This window comes from Leuciscus leuciscus, assembly GCF_965113295.1.
Source record: "Leuciscus leuciscus genome assembly, chromosome: 25".
In the NCBI taxonomy this organism is placed as follows: domain Eukaryota; kingdom Metazoa; phylum Chordata; class Actinopteri; order Cypriniformes; family Leuciscidae; genus Leuciscus; species Leuciscus leuciscus.
The window spans coordinates 14,411,002-14,435,955 of record NC_138724.1 but is presented as its reverse complement, the minus strand read 5'-3'; the positions used below and the strand labels follow the sequence as shown (position 1 = coordinate 14,435,955).

General features: G+C 38.3%; 2 protein-coding genes across 3 annotated transcripts in view; one reads left to right on the top strand and one right to left on the bottom strand.

The window, feature by feature from the left end:
- Positions 1-10,565, top strand: part of tmem266 (transmembrane protein 266) — a 76,251-nt gene extending 65,686 nt beyond the window's left edge. For both annotated transcript variants that reach the window (XM_082159842.1, XM_082159841.1), the window contains 4 exons: positions 43-158; positions 2,119-2,299; positions 5,251-5,310; positions 6,820-10,565. In XM_082159842.1, coding sequence (XP_082015968.1) covers positions 43-158; positions 2,119-2,299; positions 5,251-5,310; positions 6,820-7,466 — 1,004 coding nt within the window. In that variant the 3' untranslated portion in view covers positions 7,467-10,565. The remainder of the gene's footprint in view (positions 1-42; positions 159-2,118; positions 2,300-5,250; positions 5,311-6,819) is intronic.
- On the bottom strand, positions 10,313-24,835 carry etfa (electron transfer flavoprotein subunit alpha). The gene is made up of 12 exons (XM_082159859.1): positions 24,718-24,835; positions 23,815-23,964; positions 23,647-23,728; positions 23,402-23,484; positions 20,687-20,786; positions 18,598-18,708; positions 18,243-18,344; positions 17,290-17,358; positions 17,084-17,166; positions 14,039-14,104; positions 13,433-13,513; positions 10,313-10,816 (listed from the first exon to the last, which is right to left on the bottom strand). The coding sequence occupies exons 1-12, from the start codon at positions 24,754-24,756 to the stop codon at positions 10,781-10,783; spliced, it is 1,002 nt and encodes a 333-aa protein (XP_082015985.1). The 5' UTR covers positions 24,757-24,835; the 3' UTR covers positions 10,313-10,780.
- Between the last annotated feature and the right edge of the window lie 119 nt (positions 24,836-24,954).

The following is a 24,954-nucleotide window of genomic DNA, read 5'->3' as shown; positions in this document are numbered from 1 at the left end:
TTCAGAGAACAGTACATAAGTTTGCTCTCTTCTCTTCTATAGCTTACGTGCTGCAGGTGAAGGTGGAGATGGAGATGGAGATCCAGCAGTACGAGAAGACCAAAGCTATGAGAGAGGAACAGCTGGAGAGACTCACACAGATCTGTCAGGAACAGGCCGTGAGTGATGATCAACTAATGCTTCCTGTTCTACCCTTCACTCCTGTCCGACTTCTACTTTACCAAAATAACACAAAAAGCACTTATATTAGGCCAGTGACACTCACTTTGGCAGTAGCATTAGGAATGCAGGTAGATTTTTAAATGTCCTTACTATTGTTAAACCAGACTATTACGGATTCACAGGTACTCATACACATTGCCAGTACTAAAAAAACACTTATATATGCTGCCCACTTCACTAGTCCTTTAGGTCTTTCTTATCTTAGGCCCTGTTTACACCTGGTATTAAGATTTGGCATTTTGGTTGATCAGTTCACAAGTGGACGACACTATATACAGGTGTAAACGGGGTCTAAAACGTTTTGAGCTTGTCCACTTTTGACCACTTCCAGAGGTAGTCGAAAACACATTCGACCGGATTGCTTTCGTAGTGTAAATGTGTTCGAACATTTACAAAAGACCGCGGATACTAATGCGGAAACATTATGGGAAGCGCACTAGCCAGACGGGATTTAAAGTTTGTCGACCCAAGTTTGGTTTGAAGATGAAAAACATACCAAGCACAATGTTCTCTCTCCTTTCCTGATTTCTAACACACGCTCTGGTCTTGCGTCTATCAGAGCAGAAACAAAAGCTGATGCTCTCCATATGTTTTTCCATCGCATATGTTTTAGCACTTCCGGTTACATCATACTGAACTCAATGGGGTTTTTTTTTTAAACCTTTATTTGGCTTGTAAAATGCGGTTGCTAACAAGTATCTTAATGGGACTACAGAGGTTGTCGGGGACATTAAACATCATCAGTCGAACTGGTAAACTCATCTATTCACTAGTCCGCTTTCACAGCCTCGTTGTGTTTATAATTGGGCTCTTGCTATCTATTATAACTCGAACTTTCAGGAGAAAATGTTTTTAAACAAAGACTGAAAGAGTTGTTGAAGCTTAATGATGTGACCGTATAGTAGTTTATTTATAGCATTCGTTTAGCTTTTGAATTCTGCGGATTTTATTTAGGCTTCAAAATTCATAAAAGTTGTGGTCATTCGTGAAGATCATCATGATGAACAAAAGGTGTAAGTATCATAAGCTTTTGTTAGTCACAGACATTATTTTCTGCAATAATCCAAAAGGAAAATCCCATTGGTTTTTGTCGAGGGATCCAGTGTGATGCTGACTCTGGGTTGGCATACAAAAATACCGCTCTATTTTCTCCCCTCATCTAAACATGTTACTTCATCATTGTGTATTTGACCAGCAGATGGCAGCACTTTGACACGCAATCAAATTTCACTTCAATTTCATCTGCTCAGTAACACAGCACCTGTAATTTAAAATATATGCGTTTTGATGAATCAGATTGTATCAGATATAGATTTTTTTTTGCAATTGAGCCATTTTAGGGTCACTTTAAAAAGTGATTTATTTTCATTTTTTTATCTGAGTAGAATTACATGCCACTGATGTCGATAGACTCTGATCTATGTGAATTGTGTCTCAACAGCACAATGCATCCTGAATATCTCATATTTTTTCCAAGCTCATGCTTTATTTCTGATCGGGTCACGCCGGATGATGCAAGCTCCCGTTTCAAGCTGCAATCCCAACCCAGTGTATTACATAAAGCAGTCACGTGACCCGTCCAGCCTGTCCTGGGTCCACCAGACAGATAACACAGACAGGGATCAATGCACACCACTGAATACACAATTTACCCTAGATGTGTTTCTGTTGTTTCTTCTGCTTGGGGATGAAGGCAGATAAGACTGTGCTAGCAATGTCTTGAAGAGTGTGTTGGGAACTGATCTAAGGCCTGTCGATATCAGTGCAGTGGTCGATATCAGTGCAGTCATTGATTATGTTGAGTGTGTGGACGTTGATTCAACAAATAATAATAATAATACATTTTATATGTGCCTGGCCGGTATATCAGTCAGTCTCTGCTCCTCTCGTTGTCAGTTTGAGATTAGGCAGTTGAGGGCTCATCTGGCGCAGCAGGATTTGGATCTGGCCGCTGAGCGAGAGGCTGCCATGCAGATCCATCACGTATGGGGGAAACAGAGCAGCAGCTTCCAGGAGATAGACGGCCTGGGCCCCGCTGGATCTGACAAACACACCAGAGAACCCAGACCTGCTCCAGGTACCAGCTCTGTCCCTGTTTTCCTGCTCTCACAACTGAAATCTAGTGACCTTTATACATGTGCCACTAAAATGTCTCTGGTAACTTTCAGTACAGTACTGTATCAATTACATAACTTTGTATGATTCTTCTGTATATAGATAGATAGATAGACTGACAGACAGACATACAGATAGACTGACAGACAGATAGACTGACAGATAGATAGATAGACAGACAGACAGACAGATAGACAGACAGATAGATAGATAGACAGACAGATAGACAGACAGACAGATAGATAGACAGATAGACAGACAGACAGAAACATGCAGACAGAGAGATAGATAGATAGATAGACAGACAGACAGACAGACAGATAGATAGATAGACAGATAGATAGACAGACAGACAGATAGACAGACAGACAGATAGACAGACAGATAGATAGATAGATAGATAGATAGACAGACAGACAGACAGATAGATAGACAGACAGATAGATAGATAGATAGACAGACAGATAGATAGATAGACAGACAGACAGATAGACAGACAGATAGACAGACAGATAGATAGACAGACAGACAGACAGATAGACAGACAGACAGATAGATAGACAGACAGACAGACAGAAACATGCAGACAGAGAGATAGATAGACAGACAGATAGATAGATAGATAGACAGACAGACAGAGATAGACAGATAGATGGACAGACAGACAGATAGATAGATAGAGACAGACATATAGACAGACAGACGGACATATAGATGGACAGATAGATAGACATATAGACAGACAGACAGACAGATAGATAGATAGACAGACGGATGGATAGAAACATACAGACAGATAGAGAGAGAGACGGATAGAAAGATATATACAGACAAATAAATAGACCGAGATAGACAGATAGATGGACAGAGAGAGACAGACATATAGATAGATAGATAGATAGATAGATAGATAGATAGATAGATAGATAGATAGATAGATAGATAGATAGATAGATAGATAGATAGATAGATAGATAGACTGACTATATCCTACAAACCCCACGACCCTCCAGGTGTTCATTTCATACAAATAGTGCAAAATGTAGTTTCTGTGCCAGTAATAAATATTTGTAACTGGTCATTTTTCTCAGTTCACTCCCCTTTATTTTGCATGTAACAGAAATCGACTCAGAAAACTCAAGTTTAGTGATTCTCCTGCATTAAATCTGCCCGGCCTCTAAACACAGACTACAACATCCATTCAGTATTTACTGCGACAGTACAAGCAGGACAGATCGTATGATATCCCATTATAACAGACCGCTAAAATGTTCCCCGCATTATGTCAGGTCACATTGGGATCTGTTTGGCAGGAGTACAGCTGTTATACACACACAAACACACACACACACACACACACACACACACAGGCTGCTCTGTGCATTGGGCCTTGTTCCTCCTGAAAGAGTATTCAACTATGGCACAAACATCTGTTCCTTTAACCTGAAAAACCCCTCAATGGTCTTCGTGCAAGCCACACTTCATCCCCCAGAGGACTGTGGGAAATGTGGGCACCAGGAGCCCGCCCGTGGCTCTTTCCTCTAAACGGCACACGGACAGAAACGCCGTCAAAGCAGAGGCCGACCCGTGGAGACAGAAGAGCGGAGGAGAGGAGAGAGTGACGGTTGCCTGAGGGCTCCTTTCTTAGCGCCCATATTTTACATTTGGCGCCTCAAAGACAGGAATTAGATGAAGACAAAGACGCAAAAAATATAAGAGCTGCTGAGTGATCTCATTTTTTAAAGAGCTGCTTTTTGAAGTTGTGGCCGGCTACCTTTCAGAGTTCAGCGAGAGCGAGGTCTCTTTTATCTCCGCTGTGGTTCAGATGAGAATTTACTGCGCCGAGCGACCGCAAAGAGATCCTGCGTGACATGATCACGTTGAATCATCGCCCTCAAAAGTCTGCTTAGTTTCAGGAACCGGATTCCTGAAATACTGGATGGAGACACCAAAAATAAATAAAACGACTTCATAAAATGATTAAGATTTGAGAGGAAGCCTGAAACACTGTTTCGTTTCAAACATAAATGTAACATTTTGTGACATTTTTAAAAACAAGAAAAAACTGCCAATAAGATAAACTTGACTGAAAATATGAAGTCTTCACATTTTTCTTCCGACTTGAATGCATCTTGTTTTAATGATGTCTGGATATTTTTACTGGAAAACAAGGCATAAATTAAGATTGAAGGACATGAAAACAGACCTCACATACATATTCTAGCCTGGTGTAAATCAAAATGGTATTTTGGCAAAAGCTATGATTACAATTGTACATTTTAGAAAAAAAATTATTTGAAGAATATGGTTTTATATTAACTCTTTCTTTGCCTTTCTCCCTGGAAGAAGTTAAGTGTGTGTGGTCCTCTTCGTCCTCATGTGTTATTTATTCAGCTGGGATTGTCTTCCTGGTGTTTTAGTCATCTCCCCATCTCCTCCCGAGCCTCCGTTTGATGAATATTTTAAACAGGAAAAATGAATTTAAAAAGGCGCTGTGAGTTGGGTCTCGTCTCCAGAGATGTGCGGATGGCACTTAGAGTGCAGTCGACTCCTCGCTCTGCCAGGCGGATCATAAGAGCTTCTGCCCAGCCGATGACCTCCGCTGCTTCTACTGCCACAACCACATCAGACAGGCTCTTTATGGGTCAGGAGGCCAAGCAGAAGACAAGGGTGGCCAGATTCAGAGCGTTAATGCATTGCTTGCACTGTAGCACGCTTCACTACATAGTTATAAATACTAGTTTAAGCCCCATTATAAAGCTGTGAAATTAGAAAAATGACCAGAAAACCTTTCAGATTTCTTTGGATTCTATTGTGTTTTAAACTTTAGGGAAAAGAGTTTATTAGGTTTGTTGGTTTTGGGATCATCAGATCACATGATGTTGTGATGGACTTACATTTGTTCTGTTTCAGAGAGTGTTCATGATGATATGAATAACTACATCAGTCAGTATTACAGCGAGCCAAGTAGCGGTAAGTTATTTATTGCTTTTTTTATTATATTTTTATTATATACGTTTACATTATGATTATTTTTGATTATACAATGTTCTATTATACATCTTTTATTCTATGCATATGATTTTTGCATGTCAATTGCATATGCATTTACTGGCATACCGATTTCACCAAGTGCAACATGTTCCTGGATCAACATTCCCATCAACCAATTACATTTTTACAGTTCATGTCAAGTTTAGGCTTACAACCAGGGTTAGGTGCTTCTATATCAGTGTTATTCTCCTATCATTTCCCTTCATTTAGGGATAAGTTATGGGTTGAGTTAGGTTTAGAGGTCGGGATATGAGGAGCTTTTGCACCGGAGGAACCTTTTCATAGTTCCTAGAACTAATGGCGGAGGTACCCGTTTTTTTGTTGTGTTCGCAGCGCAAGAACTGGAAAAATCCTTTGAAGTAGGAGCTCATTTAGTTCCCCCAAGAGTAGGGTCTAAACCAGCACAATAGGAACTACCAGTGATGTTAATATACGCTGACTGGCCGAACGCATGCAAAACGCCAGCACCTGAACAAAACACAGATTATAGCCTATATATTTACTCCACAAACTAACCCTACAAACATGGAAAACAGTGATAGATGGACCTCTCAACCTTTACGCTATGGAGAAAATCCAATGCAACTTTGAAGGGACCAACGAAACTTGTATTTCTGCTCAGTTAGCAACATTAGGGCATCAACCACATGGCAAAAGCTATAATACTTTTTCATATACTGTCAACTTTCTATGTGTAACAGTTCTATCTAATAACGTATTAGACACGACTGTTTAACAGATCGTAAACTAATGAAGATGGAGAAAGGGAGCGCTGTGTGCTCAGGCTCTGGCGTTCTTAGTGCCTTCAAAATAAATGTCCGCCACGGTGTCAAAATAAAAGTCACAACATCAAGCACGGTTTACGTCACTTCAGAGTTTCTACTGGCGGTGAGAATGCAACCAGGGAAATGGCTCTAGGGGAAGTTCTCGAGAAACCGCACTGGTGGCTAGTTCTTAGAACCAAGTTCCTATAACTACCTGGTGTGAAAGCCCCTGGTTAGGATTACATTTTTAGACAGGAATGTTGTCCCAGGATCAACAAAATATGTTGACCCAGGAACGTGTCTAACTCGGCAAAATCAGGACGTGCATTCACCTTTTCCTGCATGAATTGGATGCATGCATCTAAATTAGTGGTCAACTAATTTTTTCAATGGCCAGTGACAACATTTGGATGGCAATGTGGCTCATGTACAGTATTTATAAGTAAATAAACATAAGTATGCAAGAATATAATTAAAAAAGTTAAACATGAGATAACTGAAACTAAACATTTGTAAAAAATGTACTTGAAATTCAATTAACCGTCTCAATTAATATTGAAATGCCAAACGGTCGGGCTGATATATCAGTTGACCACTGTCAATGATGCTTAAATATTTAGGATGGCACTCATTCTCTAAGTTGTGCAATCTGTTGTACATACAGACATCGGAGTGCCCGACCCTGGTGCTCGTGTCATAACCACAGCAGCCATCGATGTCCACCTTCCCACCAACCCCAACCAGTTGCCGCCTTCCCTCGTCAGTGCAGACGGCCCGGGAAGTGGTCAAGAGCGCACGGGCAGCTCTGTAAGTGAAGCATCCAGCACGACCATGTCCCGGTCGAGCTGCAGCTTCACGGCCCGGCAGCACAGCATCAGCAGCCACACGCTGGGCTCCACAACTGACTGCAGCTCTACCGTTCGGGAGGCCTCCACCTCCGACTACAGTGGCCAGCGCTGCTGCCCTCCTCCATACTGCAGCCCTTTGACCCTCGGGACGCAACCGGGCGTCCACGACCCCAGAGCGGTGGTCAAAGAGCTGCTCTCTTCCTTGTCCGAGGACTCCTGCCTAGCGCAGAAAGGCAGGGTAGACCCGGTCAACCTTAAATTGCCCAGTCCGGCAGGGTCAGTGAAGGCCAGTCCAGAACTGGAGCACAGGGTGAACATATACAACAGGAGAAACCAGGAAAGTCTGGGTGTATTCCAGACCAAGCCACTCATTCACCTGCAGGGGACCGAGCCATCTCTGGAGGAGAAGTACAGGCTTATGGAGCCGGCAGATACTCCACTGAGCCATATACCAGACACATAGAGCATGAATTGTGGGACAGTAACCACCAACACCAGCTGAAGCAGCCTCTCTCTTGGCCTCTCTCTCTATATCACTTACTTATTGGCTGTGTCCGAAAACTGAAAATGGTGCCTTCACTGGCAGTTTCTGAGGTAGGAAGGCATCAAGGCATATCCGATTCCAATGTTTGTGGAACATCCGGTCTACTTGAAAGAGTGTGACTAGACTAGACTAGTAGTTGCTGAATCAATGTAAATGACTCGGGACCAACACTACTCCTGGAGAGTCACCTTCCTATAGAGTTTGATTCCAAATCTGCTCCAACACACATTCCTGTAGTTTAATTAATCCAGAAAAGATTGGTTTGGTTGGTTCTTTAGTGTTCGATAAGGGTTGGAGCTAAACCCTGCATGAAGGTAATTCTCCAGGAGCAGGATTGGACACCCCTGCTTCTTTTCACCAGATTCATGTTCCGTCGTGTGGTGGAATGCACTGCACGACTTGAGATCTTAACAGATTTTAAAACGCTAAGGGCCAGATTTACTAGAAGCTTGCATCAGCGCAAACCCTATTTTGGCATTAAAAAACTACTGTCCATATTTACTAAAGACACAGTGAAAAATTTGCACTGAAAAGGCATGAACAGTTATTTTTGCGGCTGACCTTATTGCATATGCATTTGTGGGAGTTTCCCTTTCTCATATAAAATGTATGGGACAAGAGTACTTAAATGTATCATACAAAGTGATTTACTAAGGTTTGCGCTCGTCAATTTACTGGTATTTGCGGCATTATTTACCGCCCCAAAAAGCATGTCTTAAACCAGACACTAATTTGCGCTGCTCTTGGTAGATTGTGTTGGGCATTATGGAAATTATCCAGCTGCGTCTGTGTTCTTCAATGTGCGCGTCGTCAGTCAATCACGCGCAGAACTTTCCACTCCCATCGGTGCTTTTATGGGATTGCGCTCTCATTCTAATCTGGCCCTAAGTATCATTCACTTGGCTTTGTAAATATTTTCAGAAAATAAACTGTGCATCAAACTGATCACACACAAACTGACTTTCTGCAACTTGCTTTGTCGACTCCAGAATGGAAATCGGGGGTAAAAATCTTGGCATATTCCAGCTTTAAGTTTAGGTCAGCCTTTGGGCGACTTGATTAGTTTCATGGCAGTTTGGAAAATGTGATTGTATTTGAACAATCTAAGTCTGAGTTGTCCAAATGTCCAATGTCCCTCAAATCTGGCCCTGTCTCAACTCTAATCAAAAGCCACTTTTCCGTCAAGCTGAATGGTTCTAAGAACGGTAAGGAACAGTTAAAATTATATTTCCAGTTGAGCTTGGTTTGGCACGGCACAATTACCAACTGTTCTTGTCCCGGGATTCTCAGCATGGTTAGCCAACCGTGCTGGTAGAATGTGTGTAGTGACTGTCGCCACTCAGGATTTGTCACTTGTCTGTTGCCTGTCTACCGGTTTCTATGTACCTGGCCAAGCACGCTAAAGTAAACACAAGCTAATAATAGAAATATCTGATCATCCTCCATAACGGGGTCGCTATTTACATCTCATACCATATGTAAACTTTTGTGTTATAAAGGCAATGACTGATGCATTTGTATTACATTCCATAGAGCCCCAGAATGGAAAAATGAAACCATATCCATAACGACTAGGCTGGATGGGCACGGATTGGAATGGTTAACCAAGAAGAAAAGTTTGGGCTGATGGTGGTAAAATCCTGGTATGTGGTATCAGGGTTTGAGCTAAACTCTTGGTCTTCAAGGGCTGGATTTGAGGAACCCTGAGGAATTAGGGTGTATCTTCGTACAAACATTGAGTGATTGGGCAGCAGTTGTTTTTTGTTTCGGACACAGCCAATTTGTCTTTCTCTCTGTGTTGAACAGCACTATACTCCCAGGTTTCATGTTCTCAGAAAGGGGCACAGGAAGTGACATGAGGATAATGCCCTCTGCTACCCACCTCATGCAATGTTCCTCCTTACAGATGCACATTTCTCTCTCTCTCTCTCTCTCTCTCTCTCTCCCTCTCCAACTCTGCAAGAGCACTCAAAGTGTGCCACTCCTGCCGAAATTGCACAACCTTCCAAGGAGTCAGGGAGAGGTACTTCGGGAGCCATCATTGGAAGATTCTTCAGGAATTTCAGTGTGTCTGTTGGGCGAGTGGTGTATGAAACCAGCAAAGACACACTCTTTTAGACGGTAGACCAATATCGGAGTGTGGCTGGAAGACTTACGTGTTCTCATTCAGGGTGGCGTGGGAGGGAGTTTTTATTTGTCGATTTGTTTATTTGTACGAAATGTAACTGACACACAATGTACAGTCCTTTCCCCTCCCCCAATGCTGCAGGGTTACATTTGATCCGTGTTCAAATGTGTCAAGCTGTGTGATTCAGCCAAATTTCTTACCTTTGCCTTTCTTACATTACTGATGCTGATGTTTGTATTCAAATTCTATGCGAGGAAAAAAAAAGTGCTAAACAAGTATTTTTAAAACCGAGAGCAAACGAGAAGCGAACATTTCAGGTATACAGTATTAGAAGATTTTTATGAGAAATTATGGTTAAATTGTTGTCATAACCCCAAACCTTTACCCCATCCCAATAGCATGAGCCTTTGAAAAGATCTATCTGCTTTCTGACTGAGGCAAATTAATCCTGTGTTATCGACAAGGGATTTTATAAACTGATAATGGGAGAGATTGTCAAGCAATTAAAAGTTGGTCAATTCATTTTGTTTGTCTAGTTTGTTGTAGGAGAAAGGATGCCCACAAAGGTGTTGTTTTGCAGAACAGAATGCCAAAATATCCAGTATACTAGTCATTTGTAAATGAGTAAAAGCAGAAGTATATTTATTGGATAGTTTTATTGAACATCCAAGGCCACATGTCTACCTTGTTAAAATACAGCAAATTACTTCCACCAGTAGATTACATAGAATATGGAAAGACCATCACAAGACAGCCAATCACAACTGCTGGATAATTGAGGTCAGTATACAGCAGGGGTGTCCACAATTAGCTGGTTTAGGTGTTTGATTAGGGTTGAAGGTAAACTCGGGAGCAGAATTTGACAACCCTGTATGAGTCTACCGCAACAATTATGTTAAAACACCCAAGTTGTAAAACAGAAAACTTTAGAGCACACGTGTCACTGAATTCTTTTATTAAAAGAAGTGGTTTGCTGTCTACATTAGCTGAAGTACATAGGTGTTCTGGAGTAAAATCCCACTCGAGGATGGAGCGTCAGCTCAGAGCTTCTTAAGGCAGGTTCTCAGTAAAGTTCTCCAGGTGAGTACCATCTTTCTGAGTTGTCTCACTTTTTCAGGGCTTCAGTCAACTCGGGTACAACCTAGAAAAGAATACAGAAGAGAGTAAATCAACCATGACTGATGTATTGATATAGTTTCAAATCTAATCGTACACTGCCAGGCCCCAAAAAAAGGTCGCTGTTCGGATTTAGATTGATTATGTTTCTAGCATGTTATATGTTTGCCAACAGTTCTTCTAACCCTAATTGATGGAGTGAGTAGCTTCTTAAACAACCATGTAGGAAGACATTGAATTGTTGGATTCACTGAAAGTCTTCAGGATCTTTACAAGATCTTGACCAAAAATTAAATAACATTATAAAAAAAAATTCCATAAAGAGGTGCATCAATTTTTGGTCAAGATCTTGTATTGTCAATGCAAGAGTCCAGCACTCTGTAAAGTGTACTTCAACATATCCCAAAGACTTTCAATGAATCCTACAATTCAATGTCTTCCTACATGGTTTGTTTAAAACTACACACTCCAATTAGGGTTAGAAGAACTATTGCCAAACAAATAACATGCTAGAAACATAATAATCACTGCAATAAGCATAGGCTCTTAAGCATCTGCCTTATGTTTCTAGCATGTTAAATGTTTGACAACAGTTCTTCTAACCCTATTGATGAAGTGTGTAGCTTCTTAAACCATGAATTGTGGGATTCATTGGAAGTCTTCGGGATGTGCTGGAGGAGACTTTACAGAGTGCTGGACTCTTGCATTGACAGTACAAGATCTTGACCAAAAATTGATGCACCTCTTGATGGAAATAACATAACATTTATTTCTATCAAGAGGTGCATCAATGTTTGGTCAAGATCTTGTAAAGTCTCCTCCAGCACATCCCAGAGACTTTCAATGAATCCCACAATTCATGGTTTAAGAAGCTACACACTCCATCAATGGGGGTTAGAAGAACTGTTGTCAAACATTTAACATGCTAGAAACATAACAACTGCAATAATGATCCAGTCATAGACTCTTAAGCATTTGCCTATTTAAATCTGAACAACTACTTATTGGCCGGGCAGTGTACGATTAGATTTCAAACTAACCCAACTCTTTAAAGTGTTCTCTAGTGTTTAATAAGCACCCTAGGCAAGGTGGTTGTCATTTGAGAGCAACCTGAACTGTTCCTATATGTCGAAGGTTCTCATCCAAAACCGATATGCTCCTGTATTCCAGAGCATCCTGAAAAACTATATCATCACCCCAATATGTCCCCGGCTCACTTTTCAATCTAAGGAAGGAGGAGAAAGCCCATACATTTTAATCAGTTATCTGAGGAGTGACCGTATGTAAACTGATCCGAGAGTCGCCAGCGCTGCCCATCGTCGGCAATCACTTACACAGTTTACCTGCACGCCTGTGTCAAGCACGCACCGCCTGAATAAAAGATGAACGACAGGGCAATAAATGATGATAGCGTTACACAAAGTAAACACCACCAACAGATGGATGTGGTGTGTGTGGCAGCCCTCTGGCACCGGGAGTGTGTGTGCCACCTTGAACTATGGCGCGCAGCCGGCCGTGTAAAGCTCTGGTGAGAGGAGACTGAAAATAAAGGTGAAAAACTACACCCACACGCTTGTGCTTACTATCAATTACTTTTCTGCTCTGAAAGGAGTAGTAGTTGTGTATAAGGCTTCTAGTCGGAGCCAGGAGTCGCCACTGATTAATTCAGAAGTTGCACACTTTTCCATTAGGTGGAATAATGCGCCCTGCAAAATTTAAAAGAAATATGGGACAGCTTTTTTTTTTTTTGAGTCCGTCTGGTTTTGGTTGTAGACTGGGTTGGCTGAAGAAATTAATACCGGGTCATTCGAAATTTACAGCGCTATTAATATTAAACACAAATGGTCCTGCTGATTGTCCGAGGCACTGGATTAAAATGTCTCTGATGACCTGATGAGGATCTTTTGTGCTAATGAGATTCGTGTTTTAGAGGAAGAAGATTGTATCTTTCTTGTTACGTATACTTTATCCTTAGTTGGAGTGTCAAATGGCAAAAGGCTTCTCTTCTCTCTCCTGAGGAGTTGGGGCGCATTTTTATTTTAAAGGGTAACTCTCGCCAAAATGCAACCTAGGGTCTTTTTGTGAATCTACCTGAGGCAAACTTTCGTTTAAAAGCATAATTAGAATGGAAACGCCACTTTTAAGTTTGGTCAACCGGTCAAACTTCAAATACAGTCAAACTTAAAAGTGGCGTTTCCATTCTAATTATGCTTTTAAACGAAAGTTTGCCTCGGGTAGATTCACAAAAAGACCCTAGGTTGCATTTTGGCAAGAGTTATCCTTTAAGCATTTTTGTTGCTTTTATTGATGAAGTGAGTTGATGTAGAAACGGCATCACATCAGTGTCAAAATTAACACTTTTTTATTTATTTTCATGCTGTTTTACCTTTATGATGTTAAAGACATGTCATTTATGTCAAATAGTTGCAATTAATCAATTAGTTTAAATGTATTCTTAATCTAAATAATTAGGTTGTTACCTATAAAATCAACAACTCAAAACATTAATACAAAATTATAATAATAAATGAAATAAATTCTTAATCTGAATGATTATAGGCTGTTACAGTACAAATTCAGTAAAAATACAATTGGATACTTGTGCCACCTGAACACCCCAACACTTAACTAGGAATCTTACCTTGAACAGATCTGCCACTAGGCCATAGTCAGCCACCTGAAAAATAGGGGCTTCTGGGTCCTTGTTGATGGCAACAATGGTCTGTAAAACAAATAAGTAAATTATTTAGCGTGATGGGCTAGATCGCAAAAAAACACTGCATGATGGGTTGAGCACTGATTAACTCTCCATAAGCTAACATAAAAAATAATTCCCAAATATCAATTCCCAGAAAAGTGCAGTGGTAACTTTCTACCAAAAAAAAATGCCAACACAATATTATTGTAAATATCCAGTCAGCGTGAGGAGGATGCTCCTGTATGAACATATGGAAGATGCTAGTGATGGGCGCTCTTGGCAGATTGTTAAGCAGTGTTATGAGAAACTGTAAGATGCAGAATAGAAAATGCAGATGAATTATGGATGCAGGTAAAAAGCTACTCCAGATCGCTTTTAAAACACTCCATCGCAATACATCGTCACACTTAAGAGAGAGTTAACTCGGCACAGTCGGGAAACTCTTGAAGACCTCTTCTCGTGAGTGGGCTTTCTCTAATTGAGGATATTACCACAGAAAAGGAGATCTTCTTAGTGTGTATATTTTGACATACATTACTGTTACTGTACCTTGCTATCTTTCATTCCAGCGAGATGTTGGATAGCGCCAGAGATGCCGACTGCAATGTACAGCTCCTGTAGAGTAACCAAGAAAAGTATTAAAGTTATGCTTATGTATCATACAAATCAACAGTTCCTTGCTCTTCTGAAATAACATCACGTTTATGACGCTGAACCCCGAACACATTAATATATTTGCATTTCACTGCCTATTCAGTGTTCACTTACATAAGTATTAAAGGTACAGTGGCAAACAGCCCATTTAATACATGGGGTCAAAAAGTGTCATGAAATCTAAATTAGTGTTTTTGTGCATATATTTAATATAATAAAAAAAAATGTATATCTATCTATATATGTTCATATACGTACAAACACTGTATATATGCTAATGATAGTGAGGTCAGATCTCTGTGTGGAGCACCGGCTGTTGTCAGACTCCTTGTGCATACAAAAATCTCACTGAATTTTTACCATTAATGGCAAAAATTAATGTTTGGAAATGTAAACTGATATTTCCTACTGACACACTACAGCAAAAGATAACTAACAGGACTAAAACCTTTTTTTGGGGTGAAAATACTAACATGCCTAAGACTTTTGCATTTGCATATTAAATGCATTTGACTTTAAAATAATATCGCTTTCTAAACATTTAACATTAAGAGATGTAACAAATCAAATGACATTTTTCATTTACCTAACAAATCATATTACTCTCGATTTATATGCAAAACTAGGCATTTATGAATCACTTGTGAAGGGGAAGCTCATTTAATATGCGTTCAGAGTCATGTTATGCACATTGCACACGACTGATTGATTGACACCACAAGCAACAATATGGTGTGCCATGTTTGACTCCGCAGCACTTGAAATGAACTGGGTGTAAACGAGGCTAGTTCTTAAAATCACGAACTAGATTGTTGCTTGCGTGTACAGAATTTCAACAATTTAGCATCGCCACGTGTTACGCTAACAAAGGCAGACTCTCAGCGTCGGCTCGGAAGCGCTCTGCTGACCTCCCGTCCCAGAGCACAGGCCACAACATCCTCACAATTACTCAAAAGAGGAGTGCTTGGGGGATGTGGCAGGACTCCCCCTCGCCTCCACCCTTCTCCCGAGGGAGTGCTACATCAGTGGCTCTCAGCTTAATGCACTGCTCCATGAATATTTCAGTGCAGTTTAATGTGGCTGTGGCGCTCTCCCGGGGGCCACCGCTTCAATTTGTGAACACGCGGCCGGCCAGCCGGAGCTCTAAAAGCCAGGAGGAGGAGAGAGAGAGAGGGCAGGGCTGAAGTGATGGAGACCTGCAAACATCTCAATATCCAGATGATGGGGGAGCTTGTAGTGGTGGTGGATAAAAGTTCGCTAACGACTTTTGAGTTACCGGATAATTGGTACAAAGCATCTAAAAGCCAATAACTTTTGATGAAAGATTTTCCAAAAATAAAAATCTTTCATCAAAAATGTAATTTTTCCACCTCTAAAACATTATATCTGCTGATGCAACACAGGCTGAACCAAAAATATCAGCTTAATGATTCAATCAAATCAAGGCCTGCACTACATGTATTTTTTACTAAAGGTTTCGATCCGCATGAAAAATATGAGAGATTATGGAAGTCGGCATTTTCCACAAAATAGGGCCTGAATATCTTGGAGATTTACCATAATGTTTTATTTATTTATCAACAAATGCTCTGTGAAAGATGGTTCTTAACGTTTCAAAAATGAATAAAAACGAAATATTACAATAGCAAACTAAATATTAAATACTGGTTTGAAACTTTGAATAATATATAATCAATAAAACTCATTAAAAAAAAATTTATCGTGAATTATTTTTTTATTTTAAATGATCCTCGCAATTTTTGCAACCCTGTTACCAACATTTGGGAAGTTCTTCTTTCTCTTTTTTTTTTTAAATGCAAAATGGGTGTCACAAGAAAAAAAAAAAAATAACAGGGTTGAAAATTTTGCCCAAATTAAGCTGTCATACAGTAGGAACTAATTTTTGCAACCCTGTTACCAAACCTTGGGAAATCTTTTTTCTCTTTTTTTCCCTAACAATAAACAGTATAATATGCAAAACTGGTGACACTGTTTGGGGGTGCCAAATGACTAACAAGGTTGCAAGTAACAGGGCTGAAAATGTAGCCCAAATGAAGCTGTTATACAGTAGGGACTGCTAACCTTGAGACCAAACGTTGGTTTGTAGTTATTGATAAACTTATATTTACAATTAATTAAAGAAAAATATTTCTTCAATCTTTTTTTTTTGGGATAACAGGGTTGAATAGTTATATATAATCATAGACTATAGTGAAAACAGCTTCATGTCATGTATATAGTTGCAGCGACATGGTGCACATCCTTAAACTTGAGTTTTTCATACAAAAAAGGAACAAAAACCTCCAAACCACGTATATCTAGTCATCAAACCATCACCCTGAGGGCTAAAAGATTACAATTAACCACAAAAGACATACTCAATCGACCCAAAACAACCCTCATCCATCTTGACTCGAGTTCATTTCACTGGTAGAACTCATTCGGGACTTGTTCAGGGTGAATACTAATGCACAATGGTCGGGTTACGCTTGACAAGCTTGTCAAAACATTTGGAGAATTGGGTTTGGGGCTGATTTGCCTGGTTTGAGCTCAGGGCGGACCTGTGCGGTGCGCAGCTCCACTAATGGCTCTGCTAAATCATTTACAAGCCGGAATATGCCATTAACTACATCACAACGCCTCAAAGCTCTGCTAATGTGTGGATAATGACAGCGGGGACGTCCCACTCGGAGCGGATAATGGAAAATTAACCCTTTTAAAGGGCAACACGGATCCATCTTTCTGGATTCAAACAGAAACAACAATTAGATATTGCTGTAATCAAAGTCAAGATGGTTTATCAGTCTGAAACCCTGGTGGGTTTATCAACTAGTGTTGAACTCTGAGAAGAATTTCCCTCTGTGGAGGCAATTAGTGCATATGAAGGACTGTAGGACAGACTGAGAAATAAGACAACTGGTTTCCGGTCTTGGTACTTACAGGAGCCACAATCTTTCCAGTCTGTCCAACCTGCATGTCGTTTGGTACATAACCAGCATCAACCGCGGCTCTGGAGGCACCAACTACGATAAAATAGTGGTGGTTTCATTTTAAATTCATATTTCTTCAAATAGCTTGATTAAACACTAACACTAAGCACAGAATCTAGGTTCAAATCAATGATTAGGACAAAACAAACACCGTACCGGCTGCGTTCATCTGGTCGGCGAGGTCGTAGAGCAGTTTGAAGTTGTCGCCGCTCTTCAAGCCCCTCCCTGTTATGACAAAGAGACGGCAGATGGGCATGAAATATGAAATTACTGACAAGGTTATGAGTCCAGTACGATCAATACAGTCTCAGTTTACTATTGATTTTCTGAGCAAAAATAATAGCCTAGAGAAATTTCAAGGGGATACCCAACATTATGACACAATGAACATAAACACAAAGATGATGTAGTCCCGGTGGGAAGCAGTTTTAGTTTATTGTAATTTATTGATGTTATTTTTCTTTGATTTAGCAATAAAGTATGAGAGTTTGTGCTGTATTGCTTTTTATAAAACTGCTTGTCTATATTAAAATATTAGAATAAAAAAATACAATAAAAAAGGAGCATGTTTTCATTAAAACGTAAAGATTTTATACATTTATTTAATAAATAATACATTTACTTTGTTGTATTTATCTATTTGTCATATCATCAAAGCTACAATTTTTAATAATAATAAATATACAATGAAACTTCTTAAAACAATTGAATAAACAATTAAATAAAATTAAATTTGTATACGGTTCAAACAATTAACGTAAACACATGTTTTAGTTTACTGTAATTTTTTTTTTTTTTTTTATTATTTTTTTAAGCAATAAAGTATGACAGTTTGTGCCTAATTGCATTGAAAAAACTGTTTGTTGTAAAAAAATATATATATTTAAATGATAATACCTTGTACGGTGCCTTACAAGAGTCAAACTGGTTAACATTTGCCTCTATGGGTGTGGTGCAGTGATATATAGGTGAACAGGCACAATCATATTATAATACTGTTATATCATGTATAAGCTGAAGCTGCATTTGAGCTTTTCATTCAAAACTATTCATTTTGTAACATGCATTAGTATATATCAAGAACTGCGGTTCTTGTACAAAGTTGTTACCTCCAGACACCACGGTTTTAGCACTGGCGAGATCTGGACGGTCACTCTTAGTAAGAGTTTGTTCCAGCCACTCAGAGACTCCAGCAGCGGCAGACGAAGAGACTGCAAAAGCAACAACATCTCGTGAGGAGCCGTCCAAATAAACATGCCGAGTTGTTCCAAAATACCCCTTTATGATCCCTTTAAAGTCAACGTTTAAACAAACTAGGCCATCAAAACCTTGCAGCGGAGTGGAGGATTATATACAACACTAAATACTATAAACCTTTGTGTGTGGTATCAAAGTCAGCGTGACCTTAAAGAAAAACATGGACAAACAACAGTGTGTTTAACTTTATCAAACGACTGAGTGTACCTTCCTCTGAAGAGGCGCTGCCCCCCTCTACGGCCGCTGGTTCAAACGAAGTGCCTCTAACCGTGAAGATCTTCACGCTTTCATTGCACTTGACTGTGCTGAGGGCATTTCCTATGGCCAGAAAACAGGGGGAAAGAGATGAAATTACAAGAAATTACACACGTTTTTTTTTTTTTTTTTGTCAGGCAATTAAAAATGTTAATTGAATAAATTACACACATCAAATTTGGCTGCAAAATTACCCCCCAAAAATCATTTAAAGTCATTATTGTGTTCAAGCATCAAATAGACATTAGAAACAGTAGCTTTAGAAATAAATATTTGATTTGATTCAACATAGAATTTATTAGACACTTCTAGGCTACAACTGACATGGCTTTTTCCTAAATTGGTATTTAGATACATTTACAGCTGCTTATTTATTGGAGCTCAGAGGCGGCATGAATCCATTTAAACAGCAATTACAAATGCATAAATAATGCCATGAGATGAATGGGTATTAAAGGGATAGTTTACCCAAAAATGTATTCTGTCATAATTTACTCACCCTTATGTTGTTTCAAGCCTGTATGACTTACTTTCTTTTGTGGAACATAAAAGAAGATAATTTGAGAAATGTCTCAGTATTTTGTTTCATTAAATGAAAGTAAACCAAAATAATTGGGTTACCAACATTCTTCAAAATATCTTCTATGTTCCATGAAATAAATAAAGTCATACAGGTTTGAAATGGTGACAAAGGGTGAGTAAATGGCAGAATTTTCATTTTTGGGTGAACTATCCCTTTAAATGGTTTTTATTTTTATTAATATTGAAATATGATTTTTTGTTTTTAAAAGAAATGATTAAATAAACTAAAACTGCCAGTAGGTGGCGGTAAATGTCAGTAAATGTCATTGGCTGCGTCCGAAATCACATACTCTCTTGAGTAGGTACTTATTTTGAATAAGCAATTGCATTACGACAGCTAAAAAAGTATGTTCTATATAGTATGAATGTAATCTGGACGTACTACTGTCACCATGTTATCATGATCACGTGATATACCAGCATCAGTTGCATCACTTCACTGCCATTCATAAATTCTCTCCCGTGGCCTCATGGGACAGTAAAGTGTCCACCGTATGCGCACTTCAGAATCTCGCCAGAAGTAGTAGGTCATCCAGGTACTTTCTGCCGACTCTTTTATGAGGACTGTGAATACTACTATATAGTAGAGAAGTTTGCGATTTCAAATACAGCCACTGAGTCATTCATTAATTCACTGGATTAGTTCAAACAGCCGATTCATTCAGGAAGTAAGTAAATGGCTCTCTTTATGACCAAGTGGGCCATTGAATCATTGGTTCACCCGATTCATTCAAAGCGCGGATTCATCCAGAAAATAAACACGGCTGTGTGTGTGTTGCTCGGAGACACACAACAGTTCTGCTGTGGCTTTATAGGTAATATTTTCATTGACATAGAAAAATGTACGGTATCTAAAATATAACATGATATTAACTATTTGACTTCTGTATAAAATCAATAACACATTTCGAATACATTTAGGTAAGTAAATGTCCCTGGAGAACCTTCATATGGATCCCACAGTTGAAAACCTTGGTCATAAATAATCACCACAAGTGGCAAAAAAAACCCCATTTTTCATTTGATGTTTTTCACGAAAAATATTAATGTGACTTGAAATTTATGAGACTTTATTTTATTTCAAGTGTTCTGTGCTTGCCAAAGATAAAGTGGCCGGAGTAATTGGGAAGTATTTATGGCAGAGTTTATGGATGAGAAACAGTGAACAGAAAAATAATACATGCAAAGCGGAACAAAAAGGCTCCAGGGTCCCCCTTAGGTTAAAATATATATATATATATATATATATATATATATATGAAAATATATGCTTTGTTTCAAGCCAGTGTAAATCACTGTGCGTCTCCGTTCACACAGCCAACCAATGGCCAGACTCCTAAATCACAAACTCCATGTTAAACAAAGAGAAGGATATGGAACATACTGGGAAGGTTATTTGAAAGCATTTCTTGACAAGTACATGTGGAAGTGCTACTGGTGCATTCGTTTGTGTGTTTACCAGCATAAATGGTCCTCACAAAGGTGTCTGCAGATTTGATCTCAATGATATCTGAAATGGGAGCCACGTCCAACTTGGCGGCCACTCTTGGAAGGAGATTCTACAAATAAAGATACACACTCAGCATTATTAAAGACAATCGGATGCATTTGAAGCTCCTGAATAAGTTCAAGCCATTAAAACATGCACATCCTTAATATCTGCAGATGCGGTCAAACTTGATTTGTTTGGAAATAGCATTATTTCGGCAGGCATTGATCAAAACCCATGTCTGAAAACTTTGGCCTTCCTGCATCGCAGACGGAATAAATATCATGCAGTCTGAAAAAGAGCTCTAAGTTATGTCTAGAGGTGAAAAATATTGCATAGTGGTAATTCAAGTGTTTTATATAGTGACATAATGAAACCAAATCCACCACTTAAGAATCCATCAAATAAAATACGTTTAGCCAGTGAGGAAATTGAGACTAATACATCTCTTTGGTCTGGGGTTAGGCTACATAAGATACTGTTTAATGTATTACAATTCAATTTAAATACCATTAGATCTGCTGCCTGACAGTTTGGCTGTGGAATGACAAATAACCTTGCATATAATAGAGCCGCACTTATTGAGGACGGACTTTTCCCACAATTCCAAAAGAAAGAAGCCTGATAGGGGCTTGGTGGTATGAGAGTTTCTAATCTATTTCCCATTTGAGCTTTTCGCTCTGGGAAATAATCAAATAACTTCGGAATGAGTGTAACTACAAAATCCTGCATTAAGTAAAACATCTTCACTAATCACTGATGCAATCACATGGAAAAATTAAAAAAAGAATCAAGGTAAAAATCGATGTATATTTTGCATTATTACAAAAAATGTGTTTGTCATCAAATGTAAAAGAACAAAACAAGGCAAAACTGTACAGAAATGTTGTGCGTTCTGAAAAAAAAAAGTTTCTGATGTATAGTAATTATATAAATGTATATATTTATGTTGTTCATTTTCAGTTTCCATTCAGAGTAAATGCTTTTCTGCAAGTGCTGTGTTTGAGTCACTTATTTGCATTTGGGAACGCAACATTTGTCATGAGAATCGTTTATAAATCTGTTGTCAACAAAGAGAAGCAATAAAGGTCTCTCTGCGGTTTCCCTCCAAAATGAAAGCTCAATGGTTTAATGTTAGTTAGTTTTGTAATTTTACTGTTTTGTAAAATAAAATAAAACAATAATAATAATAATAATTATTATTATTATTATTATTATTATTATTATTAACATTGTTATTAAGAATAATAATAATAATAACAATTCTATGAATACTTTTATTATAACATATTGTATTTTAATACATTATTATCATGATTATTAAATACTCGATTTCTTAATTTTACAGTACAATAGTATGTATTATTGCAATGTAAGATATATCTTTTTTAATTTGATAGAATTTTTTTTTTAATAATATTTGCGGGTTTGGGGGCGTGATCAGGATTTCCCTTTTTTGTATTTAGCAGATTTTTGTCTTGATAAGTTTTGTTGAAGACGAACTTTATACAAATGTTACACAGGGTTTTTATCGTTAACTATATCAAAAACATTTCTGTTAATTAAAAAAAAGCTGAAATTAAAATGAATAAATAAAATAAATAAGTAAAAGTTTTTTTAAAAACTAAATGAAAATTAGAAATGTAGCATTTGGCAATAAGTTATTTTTAAAAAGTACTAAAAGAATTAACTGGAAATAAAAAATTTAAAAAAATCATTTAAACCGAAATAGCAATAAAACTAATGAAACGACAAAAGCACATAACGAATAAAACTATAATAAAACTAAAACAATGATTGCACAAATTTGACATACTTTTTTGCCTTTTTTATTTGATCTTTTATCAGATTGTACAAAAATAATGTAAATATTTACCCTAATTTATGAATTTAACAAATTTGCCTTGATCTATTTTTTATTTGATGACAAACTTGTATAACATTTTTCAGAATGTACAACATTTCTGTACAAGACAAATTTCATTGACAAACACTTTTGTGATAATGCAAAAATTTAGCGATTTGCTGATGGCACTAAGTCATATCACAATCCTCACAAACATGCATTGCCAAAATTCATAAAAAAAAAAAAAAAGGGTGTCGAGTAACACCGTTTCAACGCAAATTTTTACTCGCATTTAGTGCTTTAAACCCTGGCTAATATGCTAATAGTGTATTAGTAGCAATCCATGCATGAAATAAATGCATTAGAAAACTTAACATTTAGCAGTTTACTAGTTTAAGGCCATTTCACGATTTCAATCATCATTCAGTAACCAGCATCCCCCCCAAAAAACATTTCTCGGATTTACGCAATTCACATGGGTCATACTCTTCAGGACGGAAAATACAGAAAAATCACATCCCTGAAAAATGGACATCAAATTTGTACAATCTTGATAAAAGTTTGTCTTCAAATAAAAATGTTTTAATTTTGTTTGTTCTGATAAAGGTTTATCATCATTTCTTTCTTTTTTTAAGATAAAAATGTCAATTTTGTTCAAGCTGATAAACATTTGTAGTCAATATTTTTAAAAAAAAGATCAAGAAATTTTGTTTGCACAAATGTTTGTCATCAAAATAAAAAGTTTCCCACAGTGTGAAAGACATATAATGGCTCAATGATTAAGACAATCGAATCTCTGAAATCTCCCGTTCAGCCCTTATCGTCGGCCTTAGATTTACCTTTCCGAAAGCAGAAGCTCCCGCACAGATGTGTGTGAAACTGAACTGTTTCTGAGTTGCCAAGATGAGGGGCGTCAGCTCCTCTGTGAAAGAAGGCAGAGTTTCATTTTTCATTTAAATCACTCAATACCATGCTTTCTTCAATATGATAGACTCTTTTATCCAAAGTCACTTGCACTGTTCTTTACTTAAATTTACACAACAACCAAATACTTCCAAATTTATGAACAAAACCTCGAGTTTACCTGGCAATGACCCTTTGTAGGACGCATGTTGAGCGATCAGAATTTTCTTCACCCCTTGAACTTTGGACAACTGCTCTGCAACCTGTCCAAAAACCCATAATCACGAGCTCTGAAATCAGGCTTTCAACTTTTGCTACACAGAAACCAATGGAAATGAAGAGAGAATACCTTCGCACAGTTCGTTCCAGCAACCAAACAGGACACGTCACTGCCGAGTTTATTAGCAGCAGTGATGGCGTTCAGGGTGATGGGGGTCAGCGTGTCATTATTGTGCTCGGCAACAACCAGAGTACTCTGAAACCTCTGAATCAAACCAGACTGGAAAGAAGAAAAAAACGATTTGGTCAATCTGATACAGTATGATGTAAATAACTGCCAGGCTCTTTCACCCAAATAACCCATACAAGGTGACTTACTATTGAATGCAGACTGGGGCCAGTGCAGCCAAACACTGTTTTATAGCCCATAGAGGTCATTAGAAATCTGATTTATAACAGGGATCTGATACTACTTAGGGTCTGGCCTGATATATCAAATTCAATGTAGGTCACATTTTAAATGCATTGTAGGTCAATCGGTTAAAGACAGTGAGGAGGTTTCATAATGCACTGTTTACATATTGCATAACCTTGACAGATAGTTAGCTAGCTCTGTTTATTAACTAATCATATTGACGTTACCAATGCCTTAAAAGTGTCATGAACATATTCAAAGATCAATATTTATGTCTAAAGCTCTTGAGACTATGAGAATATGTTAAAGTTCACGTAAACGCTTAGTTAGCAGCAGGCTGTATAACTATGAAAAAATAGGTCAGCAAAGTAACCAAACATTTGACATTGCGTTTTAACCATCACATATCAAAAACAACACAATAAAACAAGCCTATATAGAAAATAATAGCAGTTTAGTAACATATTACAGTTACACAACTCCTTCTGAGCGAGTTAGCCAGCATGCTAAGCTTTTTATCCAGGTCTGTTTGTGTCTAGAAAGGACAGCGAGAAATAACAACAACTTTAAAAGAAAGTGCGCACTGGTTAATGTGTCGTTTCGTCGGGTTTTTCTTACCAACTGCCTGAGATAGGTCTTGTTTACAGCTTTGAGCATGATTACAGCAGCTAACTATCAGTATCCACACTGCCACTGCTTTAGTAACAGGGGATAGAGGTTGAGTTGAGTTCTCGCGAGATCAGAAGAGACACGCCCCTCTTATACATAAGTCATTTTGTAACATTTTTATTTTATTTTTTTACATTTTATAACATCAAATGTGGTTTTCTTGGAGGTGATATTCTTCAGTATACG

Coding starts and splice junctions, on each gene's coding strand:
- etfa (XM_082159859.1), bottom strand. CDS start 24,756: ATGCTCAAAGCTGTAAACAAGACCTATCTCAGGCAGTTG. Junction 20,787..23,401: donor GAGCTTCTGCTTTCGGAAAG/GTAAATCTAAGG, acceptor CTTTATTTGTAG/AATCTCCTTCCAAGAGTGGC. Junction 10,817..13,432: donor TAGTGGCAGATCTGTTCAAG/GTAAGATTCCTA, acceptor ATTCTTTTCTAG/GTTGTACCCGAGTTGACTGA.